Source organism: Streptopelia decaocto (genome assembly GCF_964273445.1).
Source record: "Streptopelia decaocto genome assembly, chromosome: 6".
Taxonomy (NCBI): Eukaryota; Metazoa; Chordata; class Aves; order Columbiformes; family Columbidae; genus Streptopelia; species Streptopelia decaocto.
This window is the reverse complement of record NC_138660.1, coordinates 33175498-33191925: the sequence shown is the minus strand read 5'-3', so window position 1 is coordinate 33191925 and position 16428 is coordinate 33175498. Positions and strand designations below refer to the sequence as shown.

Here is a 16428-nt window from a genome sequence, read left to right as displayed (position 1 = left end):
GGAGTGAAGGCAATTCGATTTTCAGATCTGATATAAATTATGCTTAGCTGTTGAATTAATCTACTCCCTGTGCAAACAGAGAGGCTCTGACACAGAGTGGTGCACAGCTGCCCCAAAACCACCCAGCTCTCTAAAGGGAGCTCATTTTGAGTTCGTTTGAATGATGATAACATGCTCTAAAAGTGAGACAGGTCTGGAAAAGCTGTCATGTAGCGGTACTTACACAGAGGCATCCCTAGATGGTGCTAAGAATTAACTTTACGGTAATCTATACAATCTGCTTTATTCTGATCCATGCTTAGAAACTCTACTCCCAGAAGAATATTATTTTTCAACAAGAAACTGTCAAATAAGTAGTCAGAAATACCAGCTACATACATATATATATATATATATATATATGTATATAAATGCCTTACATGTTTTAAAACTTCGCCATAATTACTTAACAAGGAGCTATGGCAGCCTGCCCAAAGCCTAAACCAAACAGGGGTTGTAAAGCATTTACTGCTGGAGGACGACAGCCATGAATTATAGCTTCCCCATGGATATTAATAGGATCACCTTTGAGAAACTTTATTTCTCAACAACCTGTTGCTGAAGATCACAGAAATGCTTGAGAAAAACAAGCAAACAACCAGCACTCTGGTGGCATATCTACACCTGTCTATGCAAGTCTTAAACCACAAAAAAGCTCATTGAGTCGGTAATGCTGTTTCAATAGATGGGTACCCAAGGGACCAACGCTGATGCCAACCTGCACCACCCACTGCTGAACTCTGCCAACTTCACTCAGGCTTTACCAACATTGAGGGGCACAGGAGAGATCCAGACTGCACAATGAGCCGGATGAAGGAGTTCATTTTGAAAAGGGACATCTCGTTGAGTATGTCATTGCCAACACAGATGTGTCGCTTACCCGACATACCTGTGACATCCAGCGGGCGCTTCTTAAGAGCAGTAACCACCGGACCATCTTTTCTGCGCAGGAGGGGGCTGCTCCGTCTTTCAGCAACTTTTTGCTTTAGTCTGGATCGTAACTTCAGGTTGGGTTCAGATGCTGAACAGAAAAAGGAAAAGCAAACAGTGTTTTGGTTAATATTATTTCAGTCGTTTTTTTAGTCAACAGAAGGGCTGGGTTGCAGTTCAGTATTTGCAGAAGCCTAAACAAAATTAGTCATTTAATACCATATATTTGGAACAAAGACTTCTTAATATAATGAACAGGTCCTGGCCTATGTGATATCTGAATTCACTGGCAATGAAAGTCAACAGCATTTTAATTGAAAAATAATAATCAACCTGCAATGTCTTCTCTCACGTGAAGACACAGACTTACAATCTGCTGTGAAGTATTCGGACTAGGGCAGAGAGCACCAGTCTCATTCCCTGCTTTCCCACCTCCACCCAAACTTGCTTCCAAACCGGTGGTTAAATCTATCTTATGGGATCGAAAAAAATCAATCCAGGAATTGGTGAGACAGCCGAGACGGTGCCATTTGGTCAGCATGGAGCATCACCATGGGGTTGAGACGCTATCTGCGATGTGTTGTTCAAACGGGCAGCTCCACACCCTTGGAGTCATCCGACCCCAGGGGAGGGGGAAAGAAACTATGAAAATCAAACCCCACAGTGAACACAGGTAAATGTTTTCCTGCTGGTTCACCTCCCTGAAGCAACTCACCTTGGAGTCAGATGAGCCTGTGTCAACTGGAGCCAGTGTCAACTCAAGAGAAAAGGCACGAGAGTGTGGCTACGGTCAAAGCCAATGCCAGGGAGGAGAAGGTTTGTTTATTTGGGGCGCAACTTACTCACATCATCACAGCCACAAGGTTAGACCATATCTAAAACCACATCGAATACTTGGAAAATTCAGCGCTGCCAAGGGGAGGTGCACATCTATTTCCTGAGACCACAGTCTGACTTGCTCTGTATACATCACACCTTTGAGAGACTCTCTTTAAAACTGCTGCTGTACCCAAACATTGAGACTTAATTTCTCCAGAAGTCAAAGCAGAGCTCCTGCGAACCCCTAATGCCTCTGGGTTGATGAGAGCTGGCAACACCGAACACGTTTGCACGGCACAGCTTATCAAGTTTTTATACAGGTAATGAAGCCTTAAGTCAAGATTCCTCCTGCAAGATGATTTTCTCTGCAAACTTTCTCATCTCTTGAGTATACATGAAATATCTGCTTTGGTGCTTGAGGGCTCCTGACAGTTATGAGATTTGTGAACTGGCCCAATATTTTCCCTTCTTCAACCTCTTAACATCTCTGCAGCTTAATCCCTTTGAACCAGCAAATCCTGGGCTCTTACCATTAACTACCGATACACTTGGCTCCCTACACTCCAGGGCCAATAATCTGCATTTCTTTAGAAGCATTAAAATAGGGTTTACAAACTGATTTGAATTAACTACGTCTGGCTACAGATACATTTCCCTACAGCTGGCTTTGACCACTGGGTCATGTAAAAGATCAAGCCAAATAATGTTAATTGCAGGGCTCAAAAATCAGAAGGCTGATGAATTCAAGATCAAATGTTTCAAGTTAAGCCATCAAAACAGTTCTTTGATGAAACTTTTGTGAGAAAAAAGATCTTTTCATGAATGTTTTGGACAGAAAAATGCCAGCAAGAGATAAAGGGAGCACTAAAAAAATGTGTCAGACTCCTCAAGATGGTGATTAAAATGCAGTATGAAGTGCACTAGCAAAGGAGGAATCATCTTATAGGACATTTGCGTATAAAATGTCAGGGGACTGAATGCAAATCTGTCATTTGCTCGCAGAGCAGTATTAGAAGAGTGGACTAGTTAAAATACAAGCAGCTCCAACCAGCTACTTTATAAAGTTCTCTTCAAAACAGAAGTTGACTTAACTATTTTAAAAGTAGCCTCTGGGTATGTGAACATTCGGTACCTCATCCCACATTCTTTGATTCACAGCTTAAATTTGTTCCAAATATTGAGTATTCCTAACTGTCTAGATGCTCCGGTCAAGACTTCAAAGAACAAATGGGAACATGTCACAGCTAGATGCCAATACATCCATTTTAGATACATTTGCACTGCCAACCGGCAAATAAAATATAAGCCTATGCCACAGCTGTTGAAAGGATCTGTCTTCTGACTAAGAAAAACATGACAATAAAAACTGTACTTCAGCGCAAATTTTATTCATACGCAATTTATACCCTGCATGGTGTTCATCTGAAGTACGTTTTCTGCTGGGAGCAGACAAGTAATTGCATGGCTTTCAAATACAGCGAACAAATTGGTTAGAAACACCTTAAAAATAAGCAGGGAAACAAAAGATCTGGGGTTACAGATTACCCAACACTATGAGATACATCTCATATGTAAAGCCACAATAAAAACATCCTTCCATGTAACGGGAAGGGAAAGAACATAGAAAATTACAGCCTTAAAAGAGAAAACACCTCGAGAATAAGTTATGGTGAAAGCAGCATATTATAATTTCTCAGATAAAACTATTCTTAGGCAAAACTATTCCGTATATTTCTCCTTCACTTCCTTGGCTGGAGGATCAAGGTTTGAAACACCAAAAGTCTGTTTAAAGAACTACATTTCTTTAGTTCACTCTGATTTTGTTCTATTTATTCCCTAGATATAATCCCAAATCTAACATGTCTTCTTGAGAGCATAATACCTACATGCATTTAATTAAGTGCTATGTAGACCAAAGTAGGTGAATTAACATTCAGCACAGGCAACACAGAACAGTCTCAAATTAAAAAAAAATTACATATAGCATATTTTATAATAAAAGATGTAGCTGTCAACAGAAGCATTTCCAAAACTCAAAACAATAATTAAAGCTTATCCAGATGGTTTTAAAACTAGTATATAACAAAAAATATTGTTAAACTGAAGAGAGCATAAACCCAAGAGAACTAAAGACTAAATTACAAAACTTACTGGTCTTCTACATCTTAAGGTGAAGTATTTTAAACAAATGCTGTGAAGCTATCGACAAATCAGTTTGATTCTTGTTTAGCAAACAAATGAAGCTCATGCCCAAGTGTGAGTCAGCTTCCACAAAGCCAGTGGGATTTCTTACGCTGTGACATACTTTATTTGGCCTATAATAAGGATTTATACAAAGAATATTTTGTTTTCCTCCAAGTAAATTAATAACTAGAACATAAGCCAAAAGCTTCCCTAGTTTTCACAGGCTCAAACCCAAGTTACCCCTCTTGTACGTCATTTATTACAGCAGGACCCATGTAATCCAATTCTTCAACATTTATGTCATTCTCATTGTTTTCTTCCTAGAATTGCATCCACTAAGCTGCTGAACTAATCTGACATTAAGTCTATGCAAGTCAAAAAACACAAAGTCCTGGGCAGAGTTTGCCCCGTTCCCATTACCCATCCACATTCACGAAAAAAAGCGCAAATAATGCACCATGAAAACCCCAATCCCAATCCATGCACATCTTAATTTTAAAGTCTGGGGACTGAGGAAAAAAAGGCTGTTACTCCTTTTTTATTAATTTTAAGCTACATACTAAGGCCTCAGCCAGCAGGTAAAGGCCAAGACAACCACCTTGTTTCTCTTCTGATGTCCAGGTCACCCCATGAGGACACATGGGAGAGGGAGAGAGAGAGCTGTCTGAAAACAGCCTTTTGCACAACTCAAAATTTTAATAAATTATATTTTGCTTAAGCTGGAGACACCGCAGGTTCTGCAATTGAGCATTTACTCCCCACACTGCGGCTTCTAGATTGTGACCTATGTAGTCAGGAGGACCTGGTGAAGATAGACAAGGCAAGGTTCCCCTACGGTCAAACAGAAAGGTTGAAAATTGTTTCACATTTATCCCTCTGAAGCCTAAGCAAGTCGAAGTTCTTGATTTTCAATATTGCAGGCATCAGCATAGGGGAGGAGAAGAAGAACAGCGGCCTGTGGGAAACTGCAGCGGGTCTGTGGAATCCTTGACAGAAAATATGGGAGTAGAGATCAGCCTTGAAGATATTAAGATTTACCCTTGAGAAAGATGGGAGTAAAGGAGTATCCGGAGGTATGGAGTTGTACCCATGAGAAAGGAGAGATATACCCGTGAGAGAGAAGGGGATAGAAGAATAACATGGATGATAGCAAAATTAACCAATGAGATGTTAGTGCTGTAACTTGTAACCAATAGTGAAAAGACACATGAACTGGTAGAATTGTATAAAAATGCACTTGTAACAATAAATGGCACCTATTACTTTCATCTTGAAAGAACTTGGTCCATGTCGTTTGTCCGTCTCAACCGCGACAGCGGCCCAAAAAAGTAACCAGTTGAGACAGGTACCACAGGGCAAAAGTGGCAGCAGAAAATTCCCAAACTAGAAAGCAAAACAAGAATAAAAGCAGAACATCCTGCTCTTCTGCAGAAACAAAATGGTTTTTATGATCTTGGTACCATGTTGGATGGCATCACCTGAAATAATACGTCTAGGAACACGTGTACATGACTAGAAAGGGACATATAAAGATATCTGCTGGATTTTCTTCCTTTTCTCCTAACTGTGTTGGCATGAGCACTGTGTAAGAGCTCTGTAGAAGGGCTATTTATGGAAGACCCTACCCTTCAAATGAAAACTTAGTAAAGGCCAATATTTGGTGCTTTTCATGCTGAAGTTTAGTAGTCACAGCATCTCAGCAGTAGAAAGAAGGCTTTCGCACCCATTAAACTGGGCACACAATATCGACGCTTTTTACATCTTCACTATCATTTGCTTGCCTGACTATAAAACCACACAAAATCACAGCGTGACGGAGCACCATAAAGGTTTCCGCTGTGAAAAGCCAAAGCTGGACTAGAAAAACAAACACGTGGAAATGCCGCATCTCGTCTCCGTCTTTCCCTTTCCAAAGCCTAAATAAAGACAGCAGCTTTGCACAGTTCAAAGTATTATCTGAAAGATAAGAGACATGCGGAAGGGGATAAGGAATAGAAAAGAGAAAATGAGGTCCTACAAACAAGTTACTCCAATGAAGTGCTTAAAAGAGCACTGAGCTCTGCAGAAGGTAGGAAAAAACATCTGATTTCCATATAGCAACTAAAAAGCTGCAGTACCAGCTGCCTGAATCCCAGGGCAAGGAGCAGCTACAAAATCAGGGAGACTAGCGAGTCACCCACAGTGGCCACAACTTTTGGTGACAATCTCCTTACATTAGAATGAGCTTTTCCCCAAAAAACCCTACAGGCATTTTAAACTCAAGAACTGCACTGATTTCTACTGAAATATAACTTGTTAATATACAAAAGGCCAATGTGGGTCGGAACACGCATGGTGGTGTCTGTTCCATCCTTTGTCAGAGTCTCATGGACCAATCAAGCACTTGTTTCTGTACCTAGAAACCTTCCTGCCATGGCCGTGATGATCAAGTCTACGCCCTGCCCTGCCAGCCTGGGGCAGTCTGCCCTTTTTCCCTCCTCCTTGCCCTGTCCCACAAGCATCTCCTGTCCCCTTGCCTGTCTTTGGGCTGCTCCTATGGGAAGAAGCGACCATCATTCCCTCCAGCCTCCTCCTGTCCTGGATGCTCTTCCAAGGAACTGTATAAGAGTTAATAAACCAAATAAATCAACCTCACGCTGTCACACACAGCTGCAAACCGTTGAGAGCTGGAAGAAGGGAAACAGTGCACTGAGAAGGCATCAGGACACAGCTCAAGTGATGCACTGTTTCCTTAGAGCTCAGCTGTTGCATTTCAGTTTGGAGAAATCACTTCAAGTTACTACCCTGGATGATGTTCAAGTGGTGCTCGTGGCTGTCCCGCAGAGGACAGGCACACACTTGTCATGCTCTCCTAGCTCAGACTTGATGCTAGTTTCTGCTAGATGCAATGGCCCAAATGCCAAGTGTCTCAGTTCTGGCCAGAACAAACCTGGGCATGTATACACAGAGACATATATAGATCAATATATACACACACACGTGAAACCGTGCAGACTCGTGTCAGTCTCTGTGAAACAGAGCTGAGAGGACAAAGAAGGTGAAGGGTGGGTTCACTGAGCAATTGAGGGGTAGGCCCCTGCTCCCCAAAGGTGGCACTAAACCAGAAGACTTCATTTAGTCTTCTACTGGAAGAGGTTCCCCCTTCGATGTACCATTGACAGCACTTCTCAAGAAGCGCTTTGATGGGAAGTGCCAGCTTTTCCCCCATGGATCCCCACTCTCATGCCAGAAGTGTATGAGCTTTATCAGAGCTCTGAGCAAGGAAAGGGGGTGCGCCCTCTTTTTGCCTCCTCAGTGCCAGAGAGGAGCACCCACAGACCATGGTTCACAAATGCTGGCTGTATTCACAGCCACTGCTTGTGCCAAAGAAAAACGAGGGAGCAAAGAATCCCCTAGTGTGCATTTAGACCTGGTTGTCAGAAGAAATGGAGGAACTAAAGCAAGCATTTGCTAGTCCTCCATCTTCACTTTGGTTTGTTGCTGCTCTCTGAAATTTCAACGGGCTGCTCTGAAGAGCTATTCCACAACACCACAGTAATAAAGTAATTTTTATCTTTAACAAGTTATTTTTGGATTAGAGAGACTGACGTCCTCCCCTTGGAGCACGAAAGGGTATTTATAACAATCAGGATCTCTCGGTGGGGGCAGCGGCCCATCTCAGCAGCCGCGCAGGGAAGCCGGACCTCCAGCCACGTCAGCTGGAAGGACAACGTGAGTGGGAGAGCAAAGATGCTCTCGAACTTGAGTGACACTCCATGTCGTACAAAGCTCAAAGATTTTCTCTAGATTATACTCCCACATTACACCGGGGTTTCAGCCTACTCTATTTTCCTCTAAACAACCCTTGTCACAAAACAAACCACTTAAAAACATTCCAATAATCAGAGCCAGTTCCGAGAGGTATTATGCCTTTCTTGACAAATGCAGCATTTTAATTATTGACAAATCCTTTCATTTTCCCTTTTCTTTATTTTAAACACAACAAGTTCTGAACAATTTCGCCTGCTTAGCTGCAAATAATAGTCAAACAACAACATGTGCTTCTGCAACATGGCAAGGAAACCAACAAAATCATGGGATGCTGGATGCTTCCCTCCCTCGGGCTCCTCTCTTTTGCGTGTAAAAAGAAGAGTATTAGCAAACAGGAGATGGCTACTGCAGCCTCGGTATATCTCACCGTCACCCATTTAAGTGCAACCTGGGGCTTAGAAATCATCACTCCAAATCTGCTCATGCTTGATTCAGCCAGAAGAACGACATCGACCTTTTCTGTTTGTTTTAGGAGGCTGGTGGGCTGGAAGCTCAAACGGTTGCCAGGATTATCAGCATGAGTGACGTATTTGTCAGATTCCTTCTGCAGCAGGTCCCAAAATGGTGGCAAAATTCAGGAAAACCACTGGTCAGAGCAGGCTTCCAAGTGGCAGATGGGCCGGACTCTGCTTGTTTGTACCCCATACGGGCAGGTACGAGGAGACATCTCCTCTTCCTTGCATTCCTTTACTCCTTGAGGGAAGTCACTGCAGCAAAGAGGTGCAAAAGCCATGGACTAATGATGCTGAGCAAAAACCTTCTCCTTGGACCTCTCCTGCCAGTTCTTAGCTGTGTGGGCTGTGAACGTTGAGGATGGCTTTTTTTTCTTCCACTACCACAAGCCTTAAGACACAGTACTTGACCTATAACCAGTTCTCCTTCTGTTATGACTTGTGCAGAAGGCAAGAGATATTGCTGGGATGGGAGGTTTTCAAGGATACTTGTTCTTCCCTGGTCCCCAGAGAAAAGGAGCTGAAAGAGGGGTCTGTGACACCTTCTGCTTGTCATTTCTCCCCAAGTACATACCACACGCACGCACACACTCATTTACTATCTAGGCAGGAAATTCAGAGACAGATACTTGCCAAAGATGTCTTTGTAAGCTCCCAGTCTGGCACTCAGCTCAGTCTAGCTTTGGAAATAGTGGAAACTCACACCCTGAGATGCTATCCCACAGCTCTGCAGCGAAAACATATTTGGGACCACAGGAATCCTTCGTCTCCTTAAAATCTTCATGCCCATCAACATCCTTCTCATCTTCACTTCCTCAGTGCAGCCGGCCGTGATAATGGAGGGAAAGGAAAAGGCAGGACCCAGAGCCTCAGTGACAATTCGCCAAGGAGCCCCAGGAATGGAGCCAAAGACACCAAAAAACACCCATCCATCCCTCTTGATGGATGCAGGAGGCCTTCTTGTGCGCAACAAACCACAGCGGTTTGGGAAACGCCAGAGGGTCGAGAAGCACAAGCAAAAAAAGGGACAGAATGAAAAAACGGTGCGTTTTTTGTAACATCGGCTTTGTCAAAAATCCCTTCTCTGTGAGGAGAAAGGTTTAAAGACCAGCAGCCAGCCCAGGGCAGAAGAACTAAGCAGCAGAAAAGGCACGGATCCTCCTGCGTGGGCACAAGGAGGGTCAAAGCAGAGCAGCCGTCTGGGGAAAGGTTTGTTTTATTCAAGAACAGGAGTAAGACCACGAGGAGATCCAAGCCTGCTTCACATCCCACACAGGTCCTACAGACGCAGCCATTTTTACACTTACGACTTTAGAGAACGCCTTTTACGAGTATTTCAAAAGAAACGAGCTGTTTTTTTCTCGCTTTGGGGTCAGGTTTAAACACAGATACAGGGAAATTCTTCCAGTTCATGCATCCCAGCAAGCTGAATGTGTGTTGGCCAGGCGAGTTTAGCAGGTGCCGAGTTTGGCAGAACCTCCTGATTTTAATGACAAGTAATTGAAATGCTGTGGCTTTCATTAGAAATCCTGATTAGCTGTCAAGTCCCAATGAACATGAGGAATCTTTACCCTACCTATTATGCAGGAGCAAGTGGGAAAGCTACTGTCTGGCAGGACATGGTCCAGCCCTGCACAGGATGTAAAAAAAACCCCAGACCCCCCATAAAAAACCTACATAAGCAAGAGGAAAAGCGTGTTAAAAAGTTAAAAAATTTATCTTTTTACGAATCTCAATGATGGTGGTTGTGCCAGCTTTCTAATTACGTGCCTCTTTTAACATGCCCACTGCTCCAATTCCACAAAGCAGAGACCACCATGAACAACCGTTTTCCTGGGGAGAAAATGAGGACATCATATTCCTTAGAAAGGCAAAACTGAAGAGTTATGTTAAAAATAACTTCAGTAGCTCCAAGAAAGCTGTTGACAAACAACTCCTGGGGTTATCAAAACAGGCTACAAAAGGCTGCCCCAACCCGGCCTCTAAAATCACTCTGAAATGGTTCTCCAGAGATTTTCTTAGAGGGTCCCAGTACAGAACATAATGAAGCTTCATTAAATTTGGAAGACACTGATCTTGATCTAAGGGGCAGAAAAGGTCACTTATATTTTCCTCTCTCAACAGCTGTCAACAAAATGTGTACACTAAAGGAAAAATATTTATAATATAGGAAACTATAAAAAAGGGGAAATACAATTTTTTGTGTTACTACAGGTATTTAAAAGCAAAAGCATGAGCAGCACCAACCAAATTGTTCTCAATTCAGTTAAAAAAAGGGAGAACCCCAAAGTGTTTAGATAGAGGGAACCAAGTGAAACGCATCCCCCAGCCAGTCTAAAAAGATGATTCAAGCATTTAGTAACTGCACCAACCCGCAGCCTGACAGGAAAACAACTTCATGCAGAAACCAAGCAGCCAAGAAACTGGAACATAACTCAGTAAAACAAATCAGACTGGGTAGGATTTCAGGGGACAGGATGCATTAGGAGCGCGTTGCAAGCGCGGACTGTTTCCCATGCTGAACATTTCCAAGCACTCTGTAAACATTATTCACACACACGTCTCCTTCTAACCAAAGCGAGCGTGGCCGGTTCACCACGTCTCTCTCGTAACATTCACACTTGAGTTTTCGACTGGCAAGTTATCTCCAAGTGTGCGCAGAGGGAGAACCTGTTACCACAGCACGATGCTTTAAGTAAGAGTAAAGAAAGGCAGTATTTTTAAAATCAAGTCCAATGACATATTTATTCTTCCTAAAAATTTCTCAACACGCAGGACAAGCTGCGAGCTCTTAAAATGCACCCTAGAAAAAAAAAGGATCCTTCAAACTACATTCCTGAGGCGCCCTAAGTCACCCTGGCCCTGATGATGATGTTGGTCACATTCCAGCCCTGGTAATCAGAACTATATTGTGATGGACTCTGTTATTTAAACTGCAAATGTTTAATCAAATTTAATAAAACTGGACTACACAATATGGTGGTTTTAAATTACAAACACAAAGCCAGGGTTTTGCCTGGTGCCAAAAATCTGAAAAGCTCACTCGTAATAAAGAACTTTATTTAGGATGGGCTCCAACCTTCCCTGTCTTTTGTTTACACCAGACTGTTCAGAAACCTTTCTTCTCCAAGCAACTTAACATTCTTGGCAATGGGATTTCTGCAGGATATCGCTATGCCAGAGCCTGACGTGCCTTTGCATTGAAAGGAAAATAAAACAACAGCAAAAAAAAGTCTTTCCTGAACCTGGCAAGTGAACTCGTATGTATCACAGACCAGTTCCCAAAAGATTAACTCTGGTGCCCAACAAGAACAAGCATCAGCGCACTGGAAAAACAAAATCAGCTCAACATCTTCCTGTTTTAAAACAACAATTTTGGGTGCTTCCATTTTTAATAATGTGATTAGATACATTTATCATCCTTAATTCGCCCTGTCTGACAGGGCTTTTGTTCAGCCAGAGTCTTATTGAGAGCTCGGTGTGGGAAGCAGCCGACGGGCGAGATGTGCAGACGCTTTCCTTCTCCTGCAGAAACCCCCTTCTGTAACATGGGGAGCAAGAAGGGCAACCGATCCTCAAACTCAATCTGACAAGTAGGGTCCTCTGAAGTGATGAGCAAGGGAGGTTTTGGAGCGTGTCAAAGCCCATTAACGCTGCGGCCGTGCTAACACAACAGAAATGGATCACCTGGTTTCAAAAGGTATAGGAAAAAGCTAAAAATCTCTTGGAATCACACTGCACACAGGCCCTGAGTGACAGGTACGATGCCAAGGGACTTGGAAACTCTGCCATTGCCCAGACAAGCCTGAAAGTCATCAGCAGTGGAGAAGCAAACTGCAGCAAAGGTTGCTAGCAGCCCAGCCTGCGTTTCTTCTCCCATGCAGGCATCTACACCAAGCACATCTTTGCGTTTTGCCAGCTTTAGAGCTGAAGGAAATCTGCTTTGAGGGCAGCCCTCCACCAGTGCTCACCTTTTCTATGAAAGACCAAGTCTTGAAGCCCAGACAGCATCACCTCAGCTGTCCCGGGACAGTGACAGTGCAGCAGCATCTACCACACCTAATGGGCTATTCCGCCTTTCATTATCTAGAGGCAGAAGATTAGAGAAAGCCCCACCCTTCAGCAAATCCAGTTTCCTAAGCTCTGCTTTAGGAGTCCTCCAGAAAGGAAACAGTTAAAACTATACCAACCAAAGGTACAGGGTGCACCCAGGAAAAAAACCATATCCTGGAATTTTATTTCTTATGCAGCTGAAGTGTTCAGCACTTTCCAGCCAGCCCACCGTGCCTGGGGAGGGGGAAGACAGACTCAGCAGATAGGAATCCATCCGCAGATCCGCCCAGGTGCTATGGTCCACAAAGAGAAGTTCCCAAAACTATCTTTCGGTGAACAGAACTGGGAGGCATGAAGCACACAGCAACAGAGTGTGGAGGTGTGTTTTTCTCTCATCAGATGGTAAAAGGAGAAAAAAAACCAATAAGTTTACAAAGGTAATGAGAACTTTGTTAAACCACTCACTGTACCCAAGGCCTGCTCTACTTCTATCAGGAGAAGAACTGCCATGAGAACACTTACAGCCCTCCCAGAAGGAAAAGAACGGGCTGCCAGCTCTTGCGAACTGTTTTAGGGCAGCTCATCTAAGCAAAGACGGTAGTAAACCCATAGGGAGATTTGGTTAGAACACCTTATCACAGGGATGTCACACTTTTTGAGTACCAATGCTCATCCCTCCACATCTGAACATCCACAAAGCATACCTAAAAACTAGCTCAGCAACACCTGCAGAAGGTCTGAAGTTCGATCACAATTCTGGCTTCCCTCTTACATCCAATCCATCTTTTTAGAGAAGTTTTTTCCTATTCTAAAGCGACTTCCAACACGCAGCACTGTCTGCACCATCCACGCGAGCAGCATTGGTCCCCAAATTGGGACAAGCTCATTGAGGTTCAGCTGCTCCCTGAATGAAGCAGCCAAGGATCAGGAGCTGGCCAGGTTAGAAGCTGAGGCTGTGTTGGCTTAGGCATGCGATATGGAGCTGAGGACCACAGCCAACCCAAACAACCTGGTTTACATAATATATACTTGAGAAATAACTGACCTGCTCAGCCACCATGCAGGGAAAAACCTAACTGAGAAATAACTGTCTAGGTGTGAAGCAAAACCCTTGCAGGAAGTCCCGACGCTTTGACTGGCAGAAACATATTTGTTTAAGTATAAACTTGTATATAAAATGCAAATCCCAGAAGAAATGAACTTTTCTTGGTACTTTTCTCACTCAGCAAAACATACTTTGACTTCAGACACCCAGATCTCTGTATTAGCTTTGACTTTGTGAAAACATCTCACAAACTTTGACACACAACTCTGTCTCCTGCCTGCAGCTTTGCAAGCCCGCACACCCTAAGCAACTCCAGCCCCCCTTGAACACTGCGTGTACAGATGAACGGAGAGCAGGATGGAGTGGATGCTTGTTATATAAATCACCTCGTGAAATACAGCATTTTGGTAACAAAGAAAATGAACGTGAGCATCACCTGTTTTTCTGAGCGGGAAGTCGTCTTTGGAATCGTACATCCCCAGTACAGGGTGATTGTAGGTGCCGGATACGCCACTTTGGGGAGGGGAGCTCTGGTCCAGAGAGCTGTGCTGTGTCTTCCTGCACAGAGGGAAAGAGAAAGAGAAGGGAGAAGCTTTACACTAGTGACGCACAAAGGGAACGAGTGCAGTTTCACCTCGTCTGTTACATTAGTGGGGAACAGTGCAATGAGAAAGGTCTTGGTACTGGCTTTCTCCTTCTAGGCACTCATGCAAAAAAAGACACTAAAATCTAAACTAAACATACACTTAAACTTTCAGTATAAGAATTGCCTATTGAGCATGGCTCAACTCATTAAGTTATTTAACCGTAAGTATAATTTTAAGCACGTACGTGGGCTGGATTGGGTAAGTCATATCCCTGAAGCTAAGCACGGGTGTCATTACTCCCCACAGCCGTAGCACAAATGAACAATTTCCCTCCACTGAATAAAACCCAGACATAGCAGACAGAGTCTAAGGATGAAATAAAACTGAAGGATGAGCACGTTAGGTGCCACACATTTAAACCTGTGTGCTGCACAGGTGGTCTTCTGCCTTTTGCTTCGCTGCCTCCTGACCCAAGTACAGAGAGCAGAGATACGGCCAAAGTCCTCAACACCTTTCCAAATTAACTTCTTGAAGCCGATAATTTATAGCTTTGTTTGAGCGGGCTGCTGGAAGTAAATTACAGTCTGTTTGCTAAGGATATTAAATAATGAATGAGTTTTCTAAGCCTCCTACCAGTTTGCTGGCTGCATCTTTCCTACTTAATGACTTGTGCCCAGCTTCGCTGTTTCTCAGGAGCTCTCCCAACCCCGACGAGAACAGACTTGGGGAAGGTTCCAGACTCTGCACATTTGCAGAGCAGCTACATCAACAGAATGACTGATTTAGCCATGCAGGTGACAGCCGTGAGGCTAACAAACAATCTTACCTTTTCAGTTTAAATGAACATAATTCAAACTCTGGATTATTTCTATGGGACAACAGAAATTGAACACTGTCAAAAGAAGTGAAGATTTGAAATTTTACATTGCCTAATAACTAGGCATTCTTGGAGACTCTGGTTAAAAAATATTCTCCTACAAAAGGTTCTTAAAGGAACCAAAATGAGCCATTCCCAGTTGAAAATTACACCAATTCATCCAATTCCTTGAGCAGTACATTTTGAAAGCTCAAATCAGAAGTAGGCTGTTTGGCGAGATACACAACATCAATTCCACTGCAAGATACATCATTCAAAAAATAAGAGGCTAATGAAACATCAGAAAAATGCATCAAATTTTCTACATGATTTTGCTACAAAAAACCTCTGAAAAGTTTATTTGAACATCAAAATTTTCTATACCCACAGCTCTTATCAAGCAGTATGATTCACTGTGGTTTCCTAATCCTCCCCCCTTTATATTCCAAACTTCTCCGCACACAACAGGCAGAATGATTTTTCAGGTTCTTACACAGTTGTATTTTCCATTAGCATTCTCGCACACCGTGTACTCTTTTACATTCGCACCAATAAATGCCCACATGCACGCAAAGTTTAATCATCACCTGAAATCAAAACAGAACCAAACTGAAAAATATTTGAAGCCCTCCCGAAAACAGAAGCCGCTTTCTCTGCCGGCATCTGCTCACACCATGGGAAGGCAGCACAGAGAGATGTTTCACAGCCAGGACCCTGAGAGTCAAGAGCCCTCAAACCCACCACGTCATACAATGACATTTTTTGCTCTTGCCTATAGAGGCAATAGGTTTTTTTTTTTTTAAATCGTGACCTAAGCTGCACAATCATGTACATTGAAGCTATTTTCATCACTTTGTCAGGGAACGCGCAGGAACTCAAAGGGCCTGTTTAGATGTGCTTCGGGGTTGCTGAATGACAGATATTTAACTCTGCAAACAGGAATACATTATATTGCTCGAGGACCGGGATCCGACACCCTACGCTGCTTCGGGCAAAATGCACTAGTCTGCATGCCCATTCAAGAATTTCAGAGGTCTTCAAAGAAATGATATTCTATACTAAATCAAGTTAGCAGGCATTTCTGGAAGCACATACGTTCGCATAACACTTCCCCTGTTCTTTGAGCTCCGAGGTCCTTCGAAAACCCACGCGCGCAGCAAAGCACGCACGATACTTCAAACATATTCACGCAGCACAAACCGAATATGTATTCAAACATACGTATCTGTGCTAGAATGTTTTGTGTACATAGACTGCAGACACCTATGTACATTGGAATAATGTATAATTTTATCTCTCTACCTCCTCACCAGGCAAATACTCAAGCTCCCTTTCATGATTGCTACTGTATTGAGTGGCTACTTCCCAAGTGCATTTGTGACAACTTCCTAGGGAAATAATAGCCCTGTTAGCTAAGCCCGAGGTGCTCTGTCTGTGTTCCTACTAAGCCACTCTTACTTAAGCATCTTCAAGAGCAAAACCTCCTGGGAGCATGGTTGTCCAGCAGGTTCAGAATCCACGGGAGGGACAGTCTGACAGTGAAATTCAAAAGAACCTCTTCTGTTGTTGTCTATCAATGTAATCTGAAAATTATAGTCCACAAAGCTATTTTAAACAATTACATGTAGACTGGAGCTGTATATATTAAACAGA

General features: G+C 43.1%; 1 protein-coding gene across 10 annotated transcripts in view; it reads right to left on the bottom strand.

The window, feature by feature from the left end:
- Positions 1-16428, bottom strand: part of HDAC4 (histone deacetylase 4) — a 233809-nt gene that overhangs the window by 76372 nt on the left and 141009 nt on the right. For 8 of the 10 annotated variants that reach the window (XM_082056512.1, XM_082056513.1, XM_082056506.1 and 5 more), the window contains 2 exons: positions 13769-13890; positions 920-1060 (listed from right to left, as the gene is read on the bottom strand). In XM_082056512.1, the coding sequence (XP_081912638.1) occupies positions 920-1060; positions 13769-13890 (263 nt within the window). The remainder of the gene's footprint in view (positions 1-919; positions 1061-13768; positions 13891-16428) is intronic. The other 2 variants (XM_082056509.1, XM_082056511.1) reach the window with 1 other exon arrangement.